Raw genomic sequence first — 14,071 nt, 5'->3', positions numbered from 1 at the left:
TGTTAAAGATTAAATCTGTCTTACATCTAATTAGTTTCCTTTATTTTCACATATCAAGTGAACAGCTTAGAATTTGATATAGTGCTTTATTAGCACCATTGATAAGAGATGCTCTTGCATACTGCTAACTATGTCTTATATGTTAGCTGGCTCTTGGCAATAACATGACAGATAAAGAAGCACTTTCACTACCATTATGCACCGGAGCGTTGATCAGAGCATTTCCAAGCAATGCGTCCACTTACACACAAAATCAACAGGAAGGAGGCACACTGAACCAGTGAGTGCTACAGCTACTCCACTTCTCTGGGAAAGGCCTTGTTTAGGTTTCTCCATTCACAGGCACATCCTGGATCTCTGCATATCTCATCGTCACGTTCATTATCTCTCTCTTACATAGTCCCTTCAACGAACTTCCCTCCCAGACTCAGCCCATACATATGGTATATTTATATAAACTATGTTTTTCTCATTCCTACTAAATCTAAAGCGTTTGGAATCTTACTGTCTTAATTTTGATAGTTTGATAGTATTAACTATCTGTCCATTATTAAAACTAATACAGTACAAGACATAAGAGGCTTATGCAATTTTTAGATAAGGACACAACACTCAAAAGCTTCTAAAGGTCATCCAAACCTGTATTTCTCTGCTCGTGCTGCTAATGCTAACTCACTCCACCTCACCTGATGTCTAAGCCCTGCACGACCAGCGTGCTGAAATTAGCGAAACCCCAACACTCAGTCATTCTATCGCTAAACTCATCTCAATGACACACACATGCTGTCAATCTATTTGAGAAAAGTTCTGGTACTTTCCTCTTTGCACAATCCTAACAGATACATACCTATGTCATATGCCAGGAAATCGGCAGAAAAACATTTTGCACCGTTACTCAAGGAAGTATCATTATGGGTATTTCCTCCAAAAATAAGCATAGCTCCATTGATAAGAACAGCTGAATGAAGGTATCTGGCAAACCCACTTTCTTTCAAAATAGTCCTACAGAATAAAATTTAAAAATGTATTACAAAGGATAAAGAGACTTCCCTGGTTTTAAAAATAAATTATTAACTTTGTATATAAATTTTTTCTGGGAATTATGAGAGGAAAATACATATATTTTAACCATTTGTAAGTATTTTTCTAAGCTTCAATATTTTAAAAGCATATTTGTGTAATCTCAGCATCTCAGGGTGCTTTGAAGAAGCACATATAAATAGCACTTTTAATCCTAATAATTCATATTTTAGTAATTTTTCACTTGTGAAGGTAGAAAACCAGTCCACCTAAAAGTAAAGAACCAAGACACCATGATTTTTCATGCTAAAGCAAGTAAAAAGTTAAATATAATGAATTTAGTTACATTACATTAGGTTAAAATTATAAAATTGATAAGGAGCCTTAATGAGCCTTTATATTTAATTAAAATTTACACACAAGTATGCAGATACCATAAGCCAAAACTCACTGAATTTACACAAGATGAACATTACCAAATAGTCAATCTATATAAAAACATCACTATTTTTCTTCCAATGACAGCTCCACTATACCTTCCTGTGGGTTGTACTTATTTCTATTTACGTTCTTTTGCTCAAGGTTGTTTTTAGATGCATCCAAAATGTTTGAGTAATTAAAAACTGCAAATAGGGGCTGGAGACGGCCCAGCAGTTAGGAATGCGTCGACCGCAGGCAGCTGCAGGAGTGCTGAAAGCTCGGCCTGCACAGGCACATGCATGCACACACTTAAAGATGACTCCTCTGGAATACATTCTTCAGAAACAGGAAAATTTATATAAAGTACTATAAATATATGCTCAAAATTATAAGTTGCTCTGAATAAACCAACATATAAAGATGAACAGTAACATAAATTAATACTTTATAACAATTCTGCTAAAAAACATTATCGTGGTAAGCATGCATGAAATAGTTGGTGTGTACATAGTCTCTAAAGCCATGGATTTTTAATGTCAGGTAATGCTTAAAGAATGAGACGATTCCCAGAGTGACAAGACAAAGAGTCCACAGTCTCTCAGTAAAGTAACTTCAATTAATACAAAATAGTTTTAAGGTCTCAGGAAATGCATGATGTCAGAAAACTTCATTGAGGGCAACATTAAATACTCAGTCAAGAACTTACTCCGCTAAGTTTTGGTTAGGAATGTCAGCAGCGAAGATGAAGATGGCCAGTGGCACAGCGGTGTGGCTGGGACTACAGAGCTCAGCTGCGCTGTACCCCCCTGCACTCACAAGGCCCCAAGTCCATCCCCACTCTTCCACAGGAAGGAGGAAAAGGCACAGTCACCAGTATACTGAACAAGGGTCATCAGGGCTCTCACCAGCTTTTTTCTGGCCACCCTGACCTTTGACATACCCTCAGAATGACGGGTCTCTAACCTGGAAGGGGAGAGCAGGGCTAACAAAGCTCCTTCAGCCCTTGGTGCCTAGTTCAGGCCAATGGTGTCTTACAAGAGCTTTGGGCTTCTACATTGTCATGCTCCTGGACTTACAAAAGCTCTATGCCAGGAAAACACTGAACAACCCTGGGTGATTATCCATACTCTGCCCTGGGCAGAGGTGGGAGTTATCAGCTGGGCTCATAAGGTTAAAGTGGAGCCAAATAGTGTTTATCCTACATCACTCAACAAAGCCGAGCTTCTAGGCCACCTAGTCTAGCCTGGAAGAAGACCCCAGCCCTCTGCCCTGCCCCTAGGACTCTGAGTAGAAAGTAAATAGTGCCACCCCAAGGATAATCAGGTCACTGAGCCCTGCACCTACAATTCCTGAACAGTAATACAGAGGTTCTCCAGCAGGAAAACAGGCAGACAAAACATTAACCTCTAAATCTCTCCCCAGGGAACTGAATGTATATATGAAATATTGTACCTTCACTTTATGTTCATTATATATTAAATATCTATGTGTGTTTAATATATAAATAATAATATTAAAATGTATACTTTATATGGTATTATATATGTATAAGATTTGTGAGAAAAACTACAAAATTTTAATTTTAAAAAGCTCAAGCACTTGGGAGGCAGGGGAAGCTAAATCTCTATGAATCTGAGGCCAGCCTGATCTACACAGCAAGCTCCACGTAACCTAATTAAACCATATCTCAAAAAATACGTAAATAAATAAGTAAATAATAAAAATAAAGTTTTTAGAATAAATGGAGAGATATTACATGTACATAGATGTGAAGACTGATATCAAATGTCAGTTCTTACATTCACCTGGGGATTCAGTTTAATCTCAACTAAAATCCTAGTAATTATCTAACAGCACAAACTGACTGTAAGGTTTTCATGGAAAGATCGAAGCTTAGGTTAGACAACGTTGGGACTGCAGAGACCTCTCAGAGGTTAAGAGCACAACCCTGAGATTCCACCTCACACCACCAGAATGGCTAAAACCAAAAGCTAAAGGAACGCTGCAGAGGATTGGAGAAAGAGGAACCCTCCTCCATTGCTGGTGGAAATGTGAACTTGTACAACCACTTTGGAAATCATTCTGGCACAATCGAGGAATAGCGCTTCCTCAAGATCCAGCTATACCACTCCTGGGCATATACCTGAAATATGCTCAACCATACAACAAGGACATTTGCTCAACTATGTTCACAGCGGCTTTATTTGTTATAGCCAGAAACTGGAAACAACCCTGAGGTCCCTCAACTGAGGAATGGATACAGAAATTGTGGTACATTTACACAATGGAATACTACTCAGCAATTAAAAACAAGGAAATCATTAAGTTTGCATGCAAATGATGGGAACTGGAAAAGATCATCCTGAGTGAGGTATCCCAGAAGCAGAAAGACACACACTCATTTATAACTGGATATTAGACATGTAATATAGGATAAACATACTAAAATCTACAGACCTAAAGAAGCTAAACAACAATGAGGACCTTAGGAAGAGGCTTAATCCTCATTCAAAAGGGCAAACAGAATAGACACCAGAAACAGAAGAAAGAGAACAGGACTGGAACCTACCATAGATGTCCTCTAAAAGACTCCACCCAGCAGGGGATTGAAGCAGATGCAGAGACTCACAGCCAAACTTTGGACAGAGTGTAGAGAATCTTATGGAAGAAGGGGGGATATAGAAAAACAAGGAGGGGACAGGAGCTCCACAAGGAGACCAACAGAGCCAAAACATCTGGGCCCAGGGGGTACTGCAGAGACTGACGCATCAACCAAAGATCATGCATAGAGATGACCTGCTCAGATGTAGCCCACAGACAGCTCGGTCTCCATCTGGCTTCCCTAGTAAGAGGAGAAGAGACAGTCTCTGACATGAACTCAGTTGCCTGCGCCTTGATCACTTCTCCCTGGTGGGGCAACCTAGCTAGCCCACAGAGGAAGAGGATCCAGGCAGTCCCGGGGTAGGGTCAGATAGTGGGGTAAGAGAGCTCCCCCAATCAGTGGACTAAGAGAAAGAGATAAGGGGAGAAGAGGGAGGGAGGGTGCGACTTGAGGGAAATCAGGGAGGGGGCTACAACCGGGATACAAAGTGAATAAATTGTAATAAGTAATAATAATTTTTAAAAACTGAAAGAAAAATAAGTTGATATAGCTAAAGATACGTTCAGGCTGAATTATCAAATGCCAGTAAGAAGCTGGAAGCTGGCTTTGTAAGATATGATATAAGCTTCTAAACAAAAGTAACCTTAATGTCTATAAAATGTAAATATAAAACAGATAAGAAAAGTAAAACATACTCAGAAAGTTGTCTCAAAAAAAATAATGTTTACTGCATAATTATGCCATGACTTGTACTTTTAATAAATGTGTTTGGCATGTTCTATGCAAAAAAACAACAACAACAAAAACAGCCCTTAGTGTCTGCAGGGAACCCAGGTTCACGTTCCGGATTCCACATAAAGCTCTTCCTAACTCCAGTTCCTGGGTAGCTGATGCCAATTCTGACCTCCAAGTGCTTGCCTACAAATGTGAGGACAGGACTCCAGACTCCAGAACCCACGTAAAAGCTTCTGCGTGTGGCAGCCCACCTGCCACTCTTAGGCAGACACAGGGACAGGGAGTTCCAGAAGCCAGCCAGCTAACAGAGCCCACATGGCAAGCTCCCGGCTCAGCAATGGATCTGCTCTCAATACATACTGCTCTCAATATATATTCAATGTAAGGCATGAAGTCAACTGCAGAGCTCCACATTGCAGATAAACATGTAAAGATACACATACGCACATGTGCACCCACACACACGTGAACATACATGTAGCCACGCACACTTACCACATACATTATATATTACACTGATGAAAAAAATTAATGTAGAATAAACAGTAAAAATACAGAGTACGATAAACTCCTAGAAGATAGTGTGGGAGAAAATCTAGAAGCTGAATTTGATGACGAATTTTTAGAAGCACCAAAAAGCACATACCATAAAAATAAATGGATGTGGTATTACTCAATATTAATTTTCTGTACTATGAAAGATACTGTGTACAAGCCACAAACTGTCAGAAAAAAAAATTGCAACAAAATACCATCATGTCATAAAAAAAAAACATTGCAATAAAAGCAAAAGACTGGTTTCTAAACATACAAAGAACACTTAAAATTGAATAAAAAAATTGTAGTACCAAATATATGAATAGATACCTTTCCAAAGAAAATGCATAGATGTTAAATATACGTATATGCTTCACTGTTTGTGATCAAGGGATGAACATTAAAATACTGGTGAGGCATCACTACAACCTATTAAGAGGCTGAAACTGAGAATACTGACATCAAAAGCTGACAAAGATACAGACCAATGAAACCAGGGGCAGGGCTAATAGCCTATGCTGTCCTGAGCCACAAACCAAAGAGAGGTGCCCACGCCTGGCCCTGGGTTTCTGCCTCTTGAAGGGATCATGATCACCCTAAGCAGTGTAACTTCATTTAAATTTTACACACACACACACACACACACACACAAACACACGCACACGCACATGCACACACACACATGCACACATACACACACACACATGCACACACACATGCACACACACACACACACACACACACACACACACATGCACATGCACACACACATGCACACACACACGCACACAAGTAAAGACTTAGAGCTAGGATCCATAAGGAAGAACACGTTGAGAATATTTTTGTGGCTCTGTGTCAGCTCGTTCTGTGTAATTATTGTCTAACTCCATCCATTTACCTGCAAATATTTAATTTTTCTCTCCAGCTAAGCAGAATCCCGTTGTGTATCCTTCGGGAACACGCGAAGGAGAGGTTGGGCTGTTATGACAGACTTGGTTCTAGCACTCTGATGGTTCTCCACAGATTCCCAAAGTGGCTGCCCAGGGAGCAGGGGCCACTCCTGCCACTGTTCTGAGATGGTCTCTTGCTCATTAGCCATGCTGTCCAAGGTGAAATGAAGTCTCAAGGTAACTACGACTGGCATTTCCCTAGCGGCTCCGGATGCTGAATGTGGTGTAACTTCACTGGTTTCTAATTCTTCTTTTGAGAACTCTATTCAGATCCCTGGCCCATTTTTAGTTGGATTTTTGATTTTATTAATTCTGCTGGTTAGTTCATTGTATATCTGGTAGTAATCCTTTACCGGATGCTCAGCTCACAGACACTCTCTCACTCCACAGTCTTCCTTTTCACTTGGCTGGTTGTTTCCTTTGCTACAGAGAAGCTTTTTAGCTTTATTAGGTCTTATTAGTCAATTGTTGGCCATATTCAGAAAATCTTTCCTACACCTATATCTTATAGGATAGCGCCTGAGGTCTTTTTTTTTTTCTTTTTCTTCTAGCAATTTCATTGTTTCAGGTTTCACACTGAAATTTAGTTGACTTTTGTATAAGGTGATAGACATGCATCTAATTTAATTTTTCTATACTATGCGTTTTCTAGAAACCATTATTAAGATAGTTTACTAAACCTCCTTAATACTGCTTTCTACACATCCCACACTGACACAGCTCTTACTGAAGAAACACTGAAAAATTATTTAAATCTGAGGAATAATAAAGACAAATATCAGCCTCCACTTCCCTCTATTCTACACTGAGGTGAGGATGCCGTGGGCTTAAAAAGATAAGACTGAAAGCTTTGAAACCCAAAATGGGTTTTATTCACATTACCCATGTAAAATCTAATCAACTGTGAAAAAACTAAAAATACTCACACAGTAATTACTAAAATCAGCAACTCTGATATAAAACATTAATATCAGTTTTATTTCCATTAAGACAAAGACAGAAAAAAATACAGTATTCAGTGAAGGTATAGCATTGTCCCCAAAGTTCATGTATACCTACAAATGCAGAATGCGACCTCACTGGAAACAGCCTTTGCAAATGTTTTGTGCTGAGGTAAAGTGAAGTCACAACTTAAGTTACACGCATGAGGTCATGTTAATATTAGATTCACATGGACGCTAAATTCAGGTTGTATACAGACCGAAGGGCGCTCTGCCGGGCTCCAGAGGAGACTGCACTGCTAACGTGGCTAGGAGAAGTGCACTCCTGCTTCTCAGAGATGTGAGCCTCGTGGCAACACGTAATCTCAGCGTTAAGGAATCACACGAGGGTGCAGTGAGACCGCGCCACAGGAGGGTGAGGATGCTGCTGTCACACCTGTCAAGCTGAGGTCATCCCAGAGTGCACACTGTGGGAGGAGAGAGCTGGCTCCCCAGGTTATCATTTCACCTCCAGGAGCACACCGCAGCCTGTACACACACACACACACACACACACACACACACACACGTGCCTCTGCACACACACTAACAAATGTGAGGTTTAATTTTAAAGCACACAGATTTCATTGAGAAAAGCATGGGAAGATTAATCACCTAGGGATAATTTTGTTAGTAACATTTTCCATCCTGGAGCAGTCACAGGGATGAACTGCTACCAAGAAATGCCAGGAAGCCCTCACTGCACTGACACACCCATGCACACAGCTCTCACTCAGCTGTGAAACTAGCGATAAAAATATGAAAATTATTTATAAAAATGTAAGACGGTAGAATAGTGTTATTTAAGTGAAATACAAAGCACAACCAACTAAAAAACAAAAATTTATTTTTTGACTATATGCATTTAGTTCTATTTATCAAATAATGACAAATGAACAGAAAGACAATGCACATTCTGAGAGAACATGATTGCATATACAGAATAAACTAATATTGCAAAAAGTATGCACAATTATCAAATATAATAAAATGGGCAGAATATTTGCACAAAATTTCAAAAAAGCACTATATGGACAATAAATATAAAAGATGCTCCATGTTATTAGTAAAGGAAATGCAAACTAAAGTGCCTGTCTCTCAGGAGCAAGAGGATGCCTGTAGCGCCAGGGGTGAGGGATGGAGATGAGCAAAGCCTGGAGATGACCAGTCAGCCAGGTCAGTGAGCTCCAGGTTCAGGGACAGGCCCCACCTCAAAGACCGAATGGAAGAAGAAAGCAGATGCTCAATGTAAAGTTCTGGCCTCCATTTACTTGCACACACATGCACAGGGGCATATGTGCATGCATGAACATCTATGCACTACCTGCACAGATAAATAGATAGGCAGGCAGACAGACAGACAGACAGATAAACAGGAGAAAACAAAAATTAGGCATAATTTCCCACAATCATATAGCAACCACAAATTTTTGTTTGTTTGTTTTTAAGGACACAATACCAAATCTTGGAAAGACTGCATGTAGAGTCAGAAACTCTCATTCATCCCTGGTCAGATGGCAAATGAGCAGACACGCAAACTGGAATACAGCTTGGGTGAAATCGAAGGTGATGCTACTCCCTAGGACCGAGAACTTATACCCTTGAGTAATCAGACTTGGGGAAACTGATGTATTGACCAACAGACTAAATAAGAACATCTACACTGTAGTTGCTCGTTCAGGCCAAATGCTCACCCTGGGACTGAGAGGTCGGAGGATGTAGGCCGTACCTAACGGCTTCTTGAGAACCATTACACGTCTCCCTATCTCACTGTGCTCCTTCTCTTCCCTTGCCCATCCACCCTCCTCCTCTCCTGAGGGACCACTTGACACAGCTCTCTCTCAACTCAGCCTCCCACACTTCGCTCGTTTCCCACTAATGACTCCACCTTTACTCACAGAAAAAGGAAGGAGAAGAGACCTCTGTACACATTCCCGCCACCTCTGCCCAGTTCCTGCATTTGTGTTCCTGCCCCACCCCCCAAGTCCCTAAGAACATAAAATGCCTGCTTCCTCTCTCAGAACTACATTCCATCCCTACTGGTTTTGCAAATTCCTCTAGCAAATTGTCCCCTTCTGTCTATCCTGTTTTTATATCTGTTTGACTGTTCCTGGGTCAAGCTACAAACATAATTATCTCTTCAACCTTACAAAAGATTCTCTCCTGGCCAACTTCTCTTACCATCATTACTGCTAATAAATTTCCTTTATATTTCTGCCAGTACTTCCTCTGGTTTTCTTGTTAACCTGAGCATCCAATAAGGGATTTGCTGAAAAGCTTCAGACATTCAACATGTAGACATACAAGATGGTAGTCACTATCCGCTGAAATGTCGTTTATCTAAAAGCAGACCTATGAAGTTGTTCTGACTCCAAAATCTCTGAAAGGTAAACAGGTTTTCAAAATCTAAGTCTCTGCGCGCTCTCCCTCCCTCCTTCTCTCTCTCTTGCACGCACACGCACGCCCACACACACACACACACACACACACACGCACATGCACACGCACACGCAAAGCCTTGCAAAGATCCATGAAAATGTTGCAGCCTCCTACAGTCAGATACAAGAGGTATGCACAAAGCATCATAAGCGGTCTCATTTAACTGAGCTAAGGGATCAAAGCTCTAATGGCACCAGACCTTGATAACAAAGTCGAAGTTCTTTCCTAAGAATAGTACCAAAAAAATGTTTGGTGGCTAAACATTAAAATGTGAGCCTCCTTTACCATATCAGATCATCATAAATAGTAGTACATAATAATAAACCCCAGAAGTAATATGAAACATATTACTATTTCTTAAGTTACAGGACACTAGCTTAGTTTTCCCCTATTGCTGCAATATGTTGTTCAATTCAGTTCTTTATGTTTTTGTCTGGTTGTCTGGTTGTCTGGTTGTCTGGTTGCCTGGTTGTCTGGTTGTCTGGTTGGGTTTTTTAAATGTCGTTATGTTGCTTGCTCTTTTAACACTATTTCCATTAGATACAGACTTTCAGGCTGGCTGTCTCTCAGACATTTGGAAGCACCGTGTTTTCTGGGTTCCATGCGTTCAGTCAAGCAGTTGTCTACTGAGTGGTGAAGTGTTTACTAAGTGACTAGGGCAGTGAGCAGACCCAGCTCCCCAGAGCCAGGTGAAGGCACGGAGGTGTGGTAGCCCACCTGAGTCCCAGTGCGTGGACAGTGGAGGAGACAGGCAGAGCAGCCTTGGAGTAGGCAGGCCAGCCAGGAGAGCTGTGTCAGCGACTCTGGGGTGATCTGGGAGGCCCTTCCTTGATAAATAAGATGACTCCAATCTCAAACCTCAACAGGCATGCACACGTGGGCCTACATGTGACCACACAGACGTGTGTGCCCACCACAGAGCAAACACACCCATGCACATCCACTTCTCACAACACACATGTGTTACAAACAAGGAGAACTGGTTGGTCGTTGGGCGGTCATGGCCGCCCCTGAGGCAGGGAGCACCTGTCCTCTTTGTTTCTACTTTTGTCTTCATTTTCAGGGGATTTTACTATAATTATATTAATTTCCCTTGTCCTTAGCACTTAGGAAGCTGCTTCGTTGTGTGCCTTAATATCTTTTTTCATCTTTGAAATATTATTATTCATTTCCCAGAGGAAGCCTCACAACCCCAACTCTTTTTAGACAATGTGGGAAGTAAGGCATTGAGTTAAAAGTGAAAGGATAATAAATCAGTCTCTAGCAAACAATTTTCCTTAAGTGCACTCAAACACCTTCAAAAGACATGTTTATTGTCTTAAAACAAAAAGCATAATTTCCCAGATTCTTCAAAAGAAACAAGCACAGCAAAAAATATATATATATATATATATATATTTCAAAACTATAAACACAAACAATAAGTAAAAAAAAATCAGTATTTCTAGCAGAAATTGAATGTTAGAGATATAAATAAGTCATACATTAAACAAAAAGAGACGTTTAACAAAAAGGGCGTAAACAAAAAGGGCGTTTAAAAGAATTCAGAATCACCGTATTAATTGGGGAGACACGTATCAAAACATTACTGAGCTACTGTTCCTATCTGCCCCATGGGCAGGAGCTACTGAGACCCAGGGCCTTCCCTGCTGTGGGAAGCAGGCGGCACCTCAGAGCTACACGCCGCTTCAGGAACACATCTCCATGTCACTCTAATGCGTGCAGCTCAGAAAAATTACTACAAACGAGCATGAGAAGGATGCTATAGCGTGTGCCTAGCACTGCTAGTTCTTAAAAATGAAAAATATATCTTAATGCCATAAGCTTGGTATCTTATTCAAATTAGATTATAAAGCTGAAAAGTATAAATAAGAACAAATCCTGCATATATAATTCCAAAGCTAGAAACTATAATGGTAAACAAAATCACTCATCTAAAATGAGTGTAATAGAAGTACTTGTAGGTATTTGTATGAGCTCAGAAATTATTTAAATTATATTGTTTGTATATACAGTCTAAATGTTGTTTTCATTTCCTCAGATGATGAGATGAGACCATACACAAGCTTTATAAATAGAAGGCTTGGGCTGAGCCCAGAGTATTTTTATCTCTGATCTAATTATCCCTAGGCCTGGACCTATAAACTTGTAGCCTAAATAAAATCTAATGTTCTACAAGCCCAGGCCCTGAAGACTTCAGCTTCCAGGCTCTGTCTGCTAACGTAGGCCTAGACTGTTTTCAGCTCTGAGACTTACTACTGAATAAGCTCACCCTTCCTAGTTCTGAACTCTGGCTGGCTGGTCCAAATCAGCCGTTCTGGCTCAAACGCCTCTCCAAGCTGCCTGATTCAAACTGGTTTCTCTTGCCTTCTTACTGAATTGCTGTACTTGGAAAAACTGCCTCCGAACCCCATGAACTGAACTGCACTGACCGCACAAACTGAAGGGAAACTGCACAGATTGGCAGGAACTCAACAGAACTGCACAGAACTCCACTCTCTCCCTGCACTGCTCTTACGTAGCCTCTCCTTCCTGTCTGTTCCCTCCAGGGCTGGGTGGATCCTATCTCTGATTCATTCTGTCACATCTTTCTCTGGTTCTCACTTTGTGTACTCCTCACTTAGACGTCACTGCTTGGGATTAAAGGTGTGTCTGTATTCCAGGCAGATCATATTTGTATCCAGGGCGTGTCTGCATGCCAGCTAGAAGGTCTTTGGATGTAATCCCTTGCCTGAGTAACCATGTTGCTGGATTAAAATTCCTCTGCACAGGGAATTTATTATTTTGTGCTCTTGCTACAAGACAATACATCACTAGTTAACATAAAAAAAATTTTAAGTTCCAAAACGCTTCTGTGACACTACAGACACAACTGTTATGTCACTGTAAGACATTAACACAACCCAGCAGGGGTCGTTCTCATAGGCGTTACAGGGCAGAGACAGCCCACACAAGACCTGCAGACTCAAACCAGACAAAACCACAACAAGGAGAAGGGGCAAAGTTGCCCCCCATGCAGGTATTTGCAATTGATGCCTACTAGGACAGGGAAACAGACCATTTTTTCCAATGTAGTGACACTGGACACAACAGCCACTCTTCCAGCCGTGCCATGCCCAGGGGTGGCTGGCAACACTAACGCCAAGGCCTTTATGTGTGCTTTTTTATTTTGGTTTGGGTTTTTTTGTTTGTTTGGTTGGTTGGTTTGTTTTTAGTGGTTGTTTTGTTTGTTTGCTTTGATTTGATTTTGTTTTTTTTTACTGAAAGAGGAAAAAATATGGGGTTGATAGGTAGAAGGTTGAGGAGGGTCTGGGGGGAGCAGGCGAAGGGAAAAGAACACTATCAAAATATATTTATGAGAAAAGGCAATAAAATATTATTGTGCACCACCATCAGATTTTCCCCATCTCTACTCACCAGGTCTTGGTGTTCACCTCATACTTATAGAGGTCATCCACCAGCCCATATTTATTGCCTGGCAATGCTTTGTAGCCTCCATGGACATAAATGGACTTGGTTACTTCATCATACACACTTGTGTGGCCATATCCACCTTGGACAATCGCTCCTGTAGTTTCCGGAACTAGCCAAGTGTTTGATGCTGTAGCAGAAAAAAAATAAATCATGAAACTCAAACAGTAGTTAAAAATATAACCAAAGTATCCCAAAAGCCACCAGGTTAACATTTTTATAAGTAGCGAGAACTGACCAGCACTCACTCAGCACATAATAGCTGAAGATGCTACAGTCAGTGCTGACGGAGGACTAAGTGTCCTTGGTATCCCATAATAACTTCTGAAACACTGAAAATCCAATTCTTGTATTATCAAAAGAAAAAAGGGGAAACTTTTTTATGTGTATTTGTGTTATTTAAAAATAGTCCTTAATAAAATAAAATATATAGCAAATACATATTGGTGCCTTTGTGTGACAAACTCGAAATAAGTTAGTGATATAAAAAAGATAAAAATTACATGGCCTCTGCCCTGAACCTAAGCTAAGTGAGCAAACTTCAGAAGGTGCCAGCCCTAAGAACTAAAGTTTTAGTACTCTCCTGACAATCATATTGCTGGGTTCTACCCATGGGCACACTGGTGAACGTTTCAAAGGAAAAAGAAGACATTCTCATTAGCCATGAGTCATACTGGGCAGACTGCTCAGACCCTGAATAATCATTTAGCCAATGTAGCTCATGCCTTAGTTGTACATAAAGGAATTAATGCTCAACTAAAAGGAAGCTTGATGGTGTTCAATCAGAGGATTGACCTCTTGCAGGAGCAAATTGATACCCTATGGCAAATCGCTCAACCTGGCTGTCAATGAAAGTATGCTGGACTTTGTGTCACTAGCATACAACACGAGAATTTTTCCTGTGCTGCAAATCTGTC

General features: G+C 40.7%; 1 protein-coding gene across 11 annotated transcripts in view; it reads right to left on the bottom strand.

Moving 5' to 3' along the window:
* The window catches only part of Atrnl1 (attractin like 1), a 563,418-nt gene that overhangs the window by 503,612 nt on the left and 45,735 nt on the right, over positions 1–14,071 (bottom strand). For 9 of the 11 annotated variants that reach the window (XM_060391717.1, XM_060391720.1, XM_060391724.1 and 6 more), the window contains exons 9-10: positions 13,101–13,284; positions 848–1,002 (exon numbers count right to left, since the gene is read on the bottom strand). In XM_060391717.1, the coding sequence (XP_060247700.1) occupies positions 848–1,002; positions 13,101–13,284 (339 nt within the window). Of the gene's footprint in view, positions 1–847; positions 1,003–8,362; positions 8,569–13,100; positions 13,285–14,071 lie in introns of those variants that run through there. The other 2 variants (XM_060391738.1, XM_060391734.1) reach the window with 2 other exon arrangements.

Source organism: Meriones unguiculatus, chromosome 1 (assembly GCF_030254825.1).
Source record: "Meriones unguiculatus strain TT.TT164.6M chromosome 1, Bangor_MerUng_6.1, whole genome shotgun sequence".
In the NCBI taxonomy this organism is placed as follows: Eukaryota; Metazoa; Chordata; class Mammalia; order Rodentia; family Muridae; genus Meriones; species Meriones unguiculatus.
This window is presented reverse-complemented; position numbering and strand designations above follow the sequence as displayed.